This window comes from Sander lucioperca, chromosome 14, assembly GCF_008315115.2.
Source record: "Sander lucioperca isolate FBNREF2018 chromosome 14, SLUC_FBN_1.2, whole genome shotgun sequence".
Taxonomy (NCBI): domain Eukaryota; kingdom Metazoa; phylum Chordata; class Actinopteri; order Perciformes; family Percidae; genus Sander; species Sander lucioperca.
Window position 1 is genome coordinate 29,658,065 of NC_050186.1, and position 11,827 is coordinate 29,669,891.

General features: G+C 33.7%; 1 protein-coding gene across 2 annotated transcripts; it reads left to right on the forward strand.

The window, feature by feature from the left end:
- The first annotated feature begins 641 nt into the window (after positions 1-641).
- hdhd2 (haloacid dehalogenase-like hydrolase domain containing 2) lies at positions 642-6,705 on the forward strand. 2 transcript variants are annotated; one of them, XM_035991563.1, is made up of 10 exons: positions 761-792; positions 1,802-1,853; positions 3,052-3,174; positions 3,333-3,435; positions 3,594-3,699; positions 4,155-4,239; positions 4,626-4,791; positions 5,052-5,102; positions 5,363-5,426; positions 6,403-6,705. In XM_035991563.1, the coding sequence occupies exons 3-10, from the start codon at positions 3,074-3,076 to the stop codon at positions 6,504-6,506; spliced, it is 780 nt and encodes a 259-aa protein (XP_035847456.1). In that variant the 5' UTR covers positions 761-792; positions 1,802-1,853; positions 3,052-3,073; the 3' UTR covers positions 6,507-6,705. The 2 variants fall into 2 exon arrangements, with proteins under 2 accessions (XP_031148516.1, XP_035847456.1); XM_031292656.2 differs by lacking the exon at positions 1,802-1,853 and having other exon boundaries at positions 642-792; positions 3,065-3,174.
- The last annotated feature ends 5,122 nt before the right edge of the window (positions 6,706-11,827 follow it).

Below are 11,827 nucleotides of genomic sequence, written 5' to 3' on the forward strand. Positions count from 1 at the left end.
AGGTTGTTTACTGTGACCTGGTAGACAGAAAATAACACACATGATGACAGGACAGACCCTTTGCATGTTAGTGGAGGGGATACACATTATATCAGGTTAAAAAACGGCCTGATATTTTGTGTATCCCCTATGTAACTTATATGGTAGACAGGTGAACAAAGCGGTTAATTGAAAAGCCATGTTAAACTAAATTAAATTAAAACAGAAATCACGTTAGAGGGCAGGCAGGGACGGCCTCAAAGCCGAGGAAAAAATATTGTTCATAAACCAGCATGACTCACATAGATAGGCCTATCAGTCGGCCTATGTAGCTAAGGTGCATGTCAATATGGAACTTTGGAAAACACTGTCGATGAATCTACAATAATAAACGACGCATTAAACAATTCACACGTCGCCTTAACAGACAAATAAACGTATTTATGTAGATAAATAAGACCCTCGTTACTATGGAAAACCCTGTGGAGTCTTCCACGTCGCTGTTTGTTCCATTTAAGAGGTGAATTCGAAGTGTAGCAGCTAAACTCCGCTCTGAGTGCACGCGCGCTCCCGCGGCCATGGGATACATATCCTGGCTGGGATAAGCATAGACATAGCTATATATGTCTATGGGGATAAGTACCTTGGCACGGCAACGGTACCTTTTAACTATTTTATGTTTTGTTTTATTTTTTATCTTTTTCGAGCTGCAGGTGGGAGCACTGAGCTCCTGGAGACCAAACCCTACCTTACACCAGCGAGGAAGAAAACGTCAACAGGAAGCAAGAGAAGCATCTGCTGCTGCTGCTAAAGGTTAGCTGTGCAGTGTGCTAACTTTCTAAACATGTAAACTTGATTCAGTTAGTGTGCCGTTTGTGCAATTAAAACCGCAACACGTTGTATCAGCAATAAAGTCGCTCAGTGTGCGGAAATGAAAGGTTTTAGTTCCCAGCTATATGGACGCGACTTTAGCTTTTACCATTCATGCAGGTCCAACAGTGATACTACAGGTTTTTAGACGAACGTCACTGCCCTGCAGTTGTTTCATACGTGTAGTAGCGTTTGACAAGTATTAGTAATCTCACTGTAATTTGTTTGAATTTGTGTTCGGCCAGTAAATATCAATTAACAGTTCAGTTGATTAAAAACAAGTGCAATTAAAACAAGAACCAATGAATAAGGACTATAAAAGTAACACCATGATTATGATGTTGTAGCGTTAGTGATGCTATCAGAGGCTCATACTTTGCCCCCTTCATTTTAATCTTAAAATCCTTAAAACCACCAACAACAACCCTTTATCTTTACAGCATAAACCATCTTCTGTATCTGCATGTTCCAACTTTTCACTGAAGCTCTACATTGCTTACACTGGGCTAAACATTCATTTTTCACAGCAGACGTTTTGACTTGTGATACTAGGAACAGCACTGGTGTCATTAATGACAGTAACTATGGCTGCATCTCAGGCATGCTGGGTAACTAGCATGGCTTACTGGGTTACTTATACAGTACGTGGAATGTAGCCATCGTTAATGTTTTGGTTACACCTGTGCTCATGCTGCTGTGACAGTTGTGTTTGTTGTGAAAAGGCCTATAACATAAGATTTCATATTTGCATGGCTTCACCAGTACATCAAATAGAAATAAATGTATCTTTTTTATACACGTTTCCCTTAAAATCCACCATTGGAAATCTTTGAGAATTTTGTGATCTCCAGCTTAATATCAGGTTCTGTGTATTTGAACGTTCATTTACACAACATGGGGTCACTGTAAACTATAGTATTGAGAACATAGTATACCCTTTGTCTTTCTACAGGGGTTTTATTGGAATGTTACAGGGATGCTCTCAGCCCGAGGGCCTGGATATCACAAAAATCGACATGGCCTATATGAATTAGGCTTCATGTTAATAATATCCTCATCTTTTCTGTTCCCTTTTCCAATTGTTCTTGCTGTTTGCTTCCTCAGGTCACAATTTAACGAAACAACCTGAATAAACCCTTAACTGTGGTTATTGATAAATGCAAAAATCATATAAAGTACAACAAAGTCACATAAAAAAACTAAATACTACAGACACAACAGAGGTCAGTGTTTAAGAATGGGGAAGCTTGTATAGTTACAGCCCTGATTTCCCTTTAACAATTGCACACAACACACATGCACACACATACACACACACACACACACACATGCAGAAAAATAAGCTTATTCTCAGCTCGGCACTTTCATCAGCACGGTTTTCTGTTATTAGTTGAACTAAACACAAATACACGTGTGTGTGTGTGTGTGTGTGTGTGTGTGTGTGTGTGTGTGTGTGTGTGTGTGTGTGTGTGTGTGTGTGTGTGTGTGTGTTTGTATTTTAGGGGGGGTATTAAGAGCATTAATTGTACCATCACATTGATAACTACATGACAGAAATCCAAGCATGTCTAAATAATAGGGGATCACACAGTCAAATACCAGTAAAATACAATCCCAAAATCTGTGGTGTAGGCAGGAAGCCATCAATTCTGGGGACAAACCGGTCAATAATCCTCTCTAATTTTGTCTTGATGTAGGTTTGAACAACACAGTAATCTGATCAATTCTGCCACTACCTATGTGAATTATGATTATGAATCTCTAATCTCTAAAATAATACATTATTATGAAAGAACAAGCTTTTTTTAAACTGACTAAAGCTCCATTTACAGCGGACCGTGGTCATATTTAGCAGTTTAGAAAATCCTAATCGGAGGCTGCACTCCAAGCAGCTCTGTTCTAACAGCATGCTCGGTGGCTGCAGGTTTTGGGCTGTTTTATGTTCATTCAATGTAAGTGAAAGTAAAATTACACCAACCAAATGGAAGGGAGGATTATTATTACTCTTTTCATATGAGTGAATTTCTGTAAACAGTGTAGCAAAATCTATTAAGTTGTGGATTGTAAGTGTCCAACACTGTTTTTAAGAGTGCCAGAAGACATTAGGGTCCAAAGCGGGACATCTGTGTCATCATGCCCACATGCCGCTGCATCTCTACAAGCTGCAAAAGATTTTCTGAGCCTCGGGTCACGTTCACCATTTCCTCCTCTGCAGGTCTCCAGCATGGCGGGCAGACGGACTCTGAAGGCCGTGCTCATCGACCTGAGTGGAACTTTACATATAGAAGACACAGCAGTTCCCGGGGTGCAGGACGCCCTGAACAGGTAGAATGGAGGGTCTAGAGTCACTGCATGAATGAAATTTAAATGAACAATGTTGCTGCACGTCTTCTGAAGCAAACGTGTCTTCTGGGATCATTGCGATGAATCCTGAATGTGCTTTTAATTGCAAGATGTTTGCTTTTGTGTTCTGGTGCTGTCAGGTTACGGCAGGCGTCTGTAGCTGTGAAGTTTGTGACCAACACAACTAAGGAGAGTAAGAGGAGCTTACTGGAACGACTGCAACGTCTCAACTTTGACGTCCAGGTAAAAACATCCAAAGCCATATTTAATTCAGTGCATGCCTTACTGAAATGTTTACGGTTTAATTTCCCATGAGGGGATTTCGTAAAAAAAGATCAACACAAAAGTGATTATTTTGCTGTTTTTGACCTCTGGAGGGCTACCTTTTTTCCTGAATCCAGGAAAAAGAGATCTTCACTTCACTGAGTGCAGCGAGGAGTTTGTTAGAGCAGAAACAACACAGACCGCTGCTGTTGGTGGAGGACAGCGCACTGGAAGATTTCACTGGTGTGTGTGTGTGTGTGTGTGTGTGTGTGTGTGTGTGTGTGTGTGTGTGTGTGTGTGTGTGTGTGTGTGTGTGTGTGTGTATGTGTGTGTGTGTGTGTGTTTATTTCTTTTGAAACTCATTTGTTTCAGCGACCATAGCAAACAACCTTACAATAAAATAAAAAAAATAGATTTTGTTACCTCGAGATATTATTATTGTTTGTCAATATTGTTGTTGAATTATTGTTTATTACTCTGCTAACCAGTGCTGTCAGCTGATATTCCTTGTATTTCCATTCCAATCTGTCTATTCTTCAGTGTCAACAAACACCTACCTCTTAAACAATGTTGGATATGTGAATCTGTAGTTATTAGTACTTAGTAAATGACTTGCTAAATGAAAGAAAAAGAAAAAAACATAGCAAGGTTAAAAGTGATTGACTAATCCTACTGTATGTACGTCTTTCCATTTCCAGGTATTGACACGTCAGAGCCAAACGCTGTTGTCATTGGACTCGCTCCTAATCACTTCAACTACCAAACGCTCAACAAGGCTTTCAGGTGGTTCACTCATTCATAAGACACATTTTTCAGTGAACCACAGAACATTTGAATTCCAATTATTGTGAGGTTTTCCTGACAGGTCACGTAACAGGTCAGATTATGTTACGGTCTAGTTTTTCTCACTGGTATGAGAAACCAAAATCAAGTTTCTAATTTGCCTTCCATTTTTTCCTACTGTGCTATTTCCTCAAAGACTGGGTCAAAATTATCTATGACTTGCTTTTTTACCAGTTTAAAATGCAGAGTCTATGATAGAACAGTACCAAAGTCAGTAACTCTGTAAAAAATGCCATCTAAACTTTGTAGTACTTCCCTTCTTTATGCTTTTTATTATTTTTGATGAAGACAGTGAAGCCTGTTAATCAAGTGTATTCCTCCCCAAGAATGATTCTGGATGGAGCTCCTCTCATCGCCATCCATAAGGCCCGGTACTACAAACGTAAGGATGGTTTGGCCCTCGGCCCCGGGCCCTTTGTAACAGGACTTGAGTACGCCACAGACTGCAAAGCTACTGTGGTGGGAAAGCCGGAACAGACGTTTTTCACACAGGTTAGAAATGTATACTTGTACGTGTTTCTACCTTTTTACTCAAGGAAGAAAAGAGAAGAGGCTTTTGTATTCATAACAAACATTTTAAAACACATTGTTACTTGAAATCCAACTCTAGATATGATTCTATGATAACTTTTTGTTGACCAACTGTAGAGTTAATTTTTAGCAAGTCAGATTTCTGTATTTCTTGTATGAGTTTTTTTTGTTTTTGGTATTGTCTGAACTGATACTTTCTTTTGGTTGCTTCCTTCAAATAGGCTCTGTCTGATTTAGGATGTAGCCCCAATGAAGCTGTCATGATAGGCGATGTAAGTATATTGTCAATTGTGATTAATTAAGAGCAATTAAGTTCATTTGAACATTTAGTGGAGAGACTTAATTTTCAATACTTGATAACAATATTAATAAGCTTGTAGAAAAATCCCTCTGTTGGAACTTCCACCCCAAATAAAATACAACTTTATTAGGTAGTAATAAAACAACTTATAGCCATTTGCACAGCAGCCTGAGAACATGAGTGTAGTAACATATATTGTTTGCTGTGGTTTGTGTCCCGTTGCTGTTATAGGATGCCAGAGATGATGTGGGCGGGGCTCAGAACGCAGGAATGATGGGAATTCTGGTCAGAACCGGTAAGAAAAACGTCCTCCTCCAGTTTATTCTCATGCCTCAGCAGTTTCTGTTGTTTCTCTTATTCTTCCACTTCTTCCTTTTCCTGTCTCTACGTTAACTTCCCTGACAGCAGCTCATTGACCAGAAATTGTGGTTCTTTTTTTTGTCTCTTCCTCATCTCTCCATCTTCTTCTTCCACTTATGTTATACATGTCATGGTATTTTCCCTTGGATCTCATTAGCTACAGTAAATACTGATCCAATTAGTACAGGGTAGATGAAGGAATCCTAAATTTATTTTTAATTAGACCCTTTACATATACTGTATTTTAAGACTTAAGAGTTATAACGGGTTACATAAGTGACACACATTTACTGATTGATTGCAAGATAGCACAACAACAACAGTCTTAGTTTATGATAATTCCTTGGAGCACTGTATCAATACAACATAATTCAGATAGACAGGGTGCATAAGAGAATGCGTTAAGTGAGTAACCCAATGCAAGGTTTAGTAGCAAGAGTATTATCAGTAATACACGATAGCTAGAAACACAATCTGTTTTTTCTTAGGTTGTTAATCAATTTCAATGATCGATTATTTTTGCATCTACAAAGCCTTCTATTAAATCGCAATCGAAGGTGCGCTTATGAACTGGATTTTAAATTATTTATGCCAATATTTTCCTGTAAAGCAATGTGTTCGCAGAGTCTTAAAAAGTATTAAAAGTTGAAAAATTGCATTTATATTTCTTACATTCTATGCAATGATTAAATTCACACAAACGTAAGCATACAACCTCCTTGGCAAATATTGAAAACAAAAATACAAAATGTTTTACCTCCTGAAATGGTGTTTAAGACTTTTCAATACTTTCTAAGGGCCCAAATTGTCACTAAATTAAATTTAGCAGCTTTTAAAGACTCTGTGGACATCCTCTATTATAATTATTATTGTTTTTGTGGTTGATGGGATTTCACTTTCTCTCCTGTCAGGTAAATACAGAGAAGGAGATGAGAATAAAATCAACCCTCCTCCCCACCTGACATGTGAGAGTTTCCCAGAAGCTGTCGAACACATCCTGAAGAACCTGCTATAAGATAGAAGGAACAACAGAAGTCTACAGTTTCATTTTCTTATAGAATCACCAGTTATCAATGTTATAGCCTATTGGTGTGTTAACAATGGAAGGAAGGAAGTTATTGAATTATTTCCCTCATCCTAGACATCCAAAAATGTTCCCCTCATCCCCTTAGCACGATTAAGGAAAAATAACCATCCTGTAATCTTCTGAAATCGAAAAGATACATTTATATAAAAAGTCCATAATGTCTCAGGTCCATTATGTTATGTGAAAGGAAAAAGCATGCATTTCAAAAGTACCCACCATCTGTTGTCACAAGAACACGTTTTGTCATGTTATCATAATGTATGAATATAAGTTTGAATAAATAAGTATAGGTACATTTAATATTGATATATGAGGGTGTGTAATGTGTGAGAGCAAAAAATAAGTTAGTTAGGAAAGCCCTAAGATAATTGCTCTTTATTCTGATTTCCTGACACACTATACAATGGCTTTTTGATAAATTATTTTTGACATATTATAGTGACATACAAAACTATGACTTGCTGACAATTTTATGAATTTTTTATGACATACTATAATATGACTTTTTATGACAGTATTATGACATACTATTCTGACTTTTTTTTCCGATAAACTAAACTATGACTTCATGATTTTTTTTCGACAATAATAGTATGAGTTTTTCAACATACTATACTAAGACTTTTTTCGACATGCTATACAGTGACTTTTTTTCAACAAGCTATATAATGACTTTTTCAACATGCTGTACTTTTTTTCCACACTACTATGAATTTATTTCGACATACGACTTTTTTATGTTTTTGTTAGACATGTTATACTATGACTTTTTAGAGATGAGTACGTTCAAAAGTTGTTTTAGTCGTGCAACAGAAAACTCAGATTGGACAGATAGTCTAGCTAGCTGTCTGGATTTACATGGATGAGATCAGAGAAAAGTTTAACCATAGTCCACATAAATCGACCGGAGTTTAAAATGCCATCACAAAGAAAGCCCAAGGCAACGGATATCCCGTCTAAATTAGTGAAATCCGGTGCAATTTCCGTCGGCAACAGAGCAATCTAATTTTTTTCTCTTCTTGTTGATTTTCTGTGATTTGTGTTGTCTTTTTTCATTATGTGGTTATAAAGGTATACAAATCTGTTTGTACATAGGTTGTGTATCTTGTATATTTTCACTGTGATGTGATTTGTGTTGTAATAAGTGAATAAATATGTTTTGATTCAATAAAAAGATTTTAAAAAATGAATACAATTTGACTACTGCATACTGACTTTTGTATGATTTTAATTTACTTATTTTCGATAAACTATAGTATGACTTTTTTTCGTTATGCTGTACTGTTATTTTTTTCCGACATACTATACTTTGACTTTTTCTTTGTATGTCGAAAAAGTGATAAAAAAGTCATAGTATAGTATGTCGAAAAAAGTCATAAAAAGTCACAGTATAGTATGTCGAAAAGAGGGATAAAAAGGCATAGTATAGTATTTTGAAAAAAGGGGTAAAAAAGTGATAGTATAGTATGGCAAAAAGTCAGTGTGGTATGACGAAAAAAGTCATAGCAAAGTATGTTAATTATTAAGTAATAAGAAAGGCAGAGTATAGTATGTTGAAAAAGTTCATCATGATATACTGTTATTTTTTTCCGACATACTGTACCTTGACTTTTTTTTGTATGTCGAAATAGTGATAAAAAAGTCATAGTATAGTATGTCGAAGAAAGTGATAAAAAAGGCATAGTATAGTATGAAGAAAAAGTCGTAACAAAGTATGTAGAGAAAAGTAATAAAAAAGGCATAGTATAGTATGTTGAAAAAAGTGATAAAAAAGTCAAAGTATAGTTCGACGAAAAACTCATGGTATAGTATGTCGAAAAAAGTGATGAAAAAGTCATAGTATAGTATGTTGAAAAAAGTTATAAAAAAGTCATAATATAGTATGATGAAAAAAGTCATAGTGTAGTATGATGAAAAAAGTCGTAGTATAGTATGTCGAAAATATTGATAAAAAGGCATAGTATAATATGTCGAAAAAATGGATAAAAAGGCATGGTATAGTATTTTGAATGAAAGTGATAAAAAAGTCATAGTATAGTATGTCGAAAAAAGTCACAGTATAAATGGTATGTTGAAAAAGTGATAAAAAAAAGGCATATTATAACATGTTGAAAAAAGGGATAAAAAGTCATAGTATAGTATGTCAAAAAAAGGGATAAAGTCATTAGTATAGTATAATGGAAAAAGTATAGAATGTCGAAAAAAAGTGATAAAAAACACATTTTTATGTTGAAAAAAGTGATAGCATAGTATGGCAGATAAGCCATAGTATAATATGTCGAAAAAAAGTCATAGCAAAGTATGTTGATAAAAGTAATAAAAAGGGCATATTATAGTATGGAGAAAAAGTGATAAAAAAGTCATAGTATAGTATGATGATTTTTTTTTCATAAAAAAGGCATAGTATAGTATGTTAAAAAAAAATGATAAAAAAGTAATAGTATAGTATGTTGAAAAATTGATAAAAAAGTCATACTATAGTTCAACGAAAAAGTCATTAGTCATAGTATAGTATGTCGAAAAAAGTGATGAAAAAGTCATAGTATAGTGTGTTGAAAAAATTATAAAAAAGTCATAGTATAGTATGACGAAAAAAGTCAGTATTGTATGTCAAAAATAGTGATAAAAAGGCATAGTATAGTATGTCAAAAAAAGTCATAGTATGTCAAAAATTGTGATAAAAAGGCATGGTATAGTATTTTGAATGAAAGTGATATAAAAGGTATAGAATAGTATGTAAAAAAAAAGTGATAAAAAGTCATAGTATAGTATGTTGGAAAAAAGTGATGAAAAGGTATGGCATAGTATGTCGAAAAAAGGGATAAAAAAGTCAAAGCATAGTATGACGAAAAAAGTCATAGTATATATAGTATGTTGAAAAAGTGATTAAAAAAAGGCAAATTATAGTATGTCGAAAAAAAGTGATAAAAAAGTCATAGTATAGTATGTTGAAAAAAGTCATAGTATAGTTTGTCGAAAAAAGGGATAAAACAGCATGGTATAGTTTTTTGAAAAAAAAGTGATAAAAAAGGTATAGAATAGTATGTCGAAAAAAAGTGATAAAAACACATATTATAGTATGTTGGAAAAAAGTGGTAAAAAAGTGATAGTATAGTATGGCAGAAAGGCCATAGTATAATATGTCGAAAAAAGTCATAGCAAAGTATGTTGATAAAAGTAATAAAAAAGTCATAGAATAATATGTCGAAAAAAGTGATGAAAAATGGTATGTTGAAATAAGTCATAGTATGTAGTGGGTAAGTGATCACAGTATGTTGAAAAAAGTGATAAAAAAGACATAATATAGTATATCAAAAACAGTGATAAAAAAGTCATAGTATGTAGAAGAAAGCGATAAAAAGTCATAGTATAGTATGTCAAAAAAAGTCAGTATAATATGTCGAAAAAAGTCATTAAAAAGTCATAGTATAGTATGTCGAAAAAAGTGATAGAAAGTAATTGTATGGCATGTCGAAATAAGTCATAGTATAGTATGTTGAAAAAAGTGATAAAAAAGTCATAGTATATTATGTCGACAAAAGTCATAGTATAGTATGTCGAAAAAAGTGATAAAAAAATTCATAGTCTAGTACAGGGGTCACCAACACGGTGCCCGCGGGCACCAGGTAGCCCCCAAGGACAACATGAGTAGCCCTCAGGCCTGTTCTAAAAATGAAAATTGAATATTGATATTATCTGTTTCCCACCTTGTTAAGTCATTGTTGATAATTATTGATAATAGGAAATGATTAATATGATCAGTGTCTTCACATAGATGACTATCATTAATCATTAATAATCATATATAACTAAAGGCAAACTGAGCAAATTTGTTATTTCAGAAGAGCGTATCAAACTGGTAGACCTTCGTATGACTCAGTACCCATGAAGTAGCTCTCAGTTTCAAAAAGGTTGGTGACCTTGAAAAAAGTGATAAAAAAGTCATAGTATAGTATGTCGAAAAAAAGTCATAGTATAGCATGTCAAAAAAAGTGATAAAAAAGTCATTGTATAGTATGTCAAAAAAAGTCATAGTATATTATGTCGAAAAAAGTGATAAAAAAGTCAAAATATAGTATGTTGAAAGAACTGATAAAAAAGGATATTGTATAGTATGTCGAAATAAGTCATAGTATAGATGTCGAAAGAAGTGATAAAAAAGTCATAGCATAGTATGTCAAAAAAAGTAATTAAAAATGTCGTAGTATAGTATGTCGAAAAAAGTGATAAAAAGTCATAGCATAGTATGTCGAAAAAAGTCAGTATATGTCAACAAAAGTGATAAAAAAAGTCATAGTATAGTATGTTGAAAATAGTGATAAAAAGTCATAGTATAGTATGTTGAAAAAAGTCATAGTATAGTATGTCGAAAAAAGTGATAAAAAAGTCATAGTATAGTATGTTGAAAATAGTGATAAAAAGTCATAGTATAGTATGTCGGAAAAAGTCATAGTATAGTATGTCAAAAAAAGTGATAAAAAAGTCATAGTATAGTATGTCGAAAGAAGTGATAAAAAAAAGTATATTGTATGGTACGTCGAAATTAGTCATAGTATAGTATGTCGAAAAAAGTCATAGTATATTATGTCAAAAAAGTGATAAAAAAGTCATAGTATAATATGTCAAAAAAAGTGATAAAAAGTCAGAGATTAATATGTCGAAAAAGTCAGTATATGTCGACAAAAGTGATAAAAAAGTCATAGTATAGTATGTCGAAAAAAGTGATAAAAAATTCATAGTATAATATGTCGAAAAAAGTGATAAAAAATAATTGTATGGTATGTCGAAATAAATCATAGTATAGTGTGATGAAAAAGGTGATAAAAAAGTCATAGTATAGTATGTTGAAAATACTGATAAAACAGTCATATAGGTAGGTCGAAAAATGTCATAGTATAGTATGCCGAGAAAAGTGATAAAAAAGTCAAAGTATAGTATGTCGAAAGAAGTGACAAAAAATAATTGTATGGTATGTCGAAATAAGTCATAGTATAGTATGTCGAAAAAAGTCATATTATAGTATGATGAAAAAAGTGATAAAAAAGTCATAGTATAGTATTTCAAAAAAAGTCATAGTATAATATGTCAAAAAAAGTCATAAATAGTATGTCGAAAAAGTGATAGTCATAGAATAGTATGTCGAAAAATGTCATAGTATAGTATCTCGAAAAAAGTGATAAAAAAGTCATGTATAATACGTCGAAAAAAGTGATTAAAAAGTCATATTATAGTACTTCGAAAAAGTGATA

Coding starts and splice junctions, on each gene's coding strand:
- hdhd2 (XM_031292656.2), top strand. CDS start 3,074: ATGGCGGGCAGACGGACTCTGAAGGCCGTGCTCATCGACCTGAGTGGA. Junction 4,792..5,051: donor AACAGACGTTTTTCACACAG/GTTAGAAATGTA, acceptor TCCTTCAAATAG/GCTCTGTCTGATTTAGGATG. Junction 5,427..6,402: donor GGGAATTCTGGTCAGAACCG/GTAAGAAAAACG, acceptor CTCTCCTGTCAG/GTAAATACAGAGAAGGAGAT.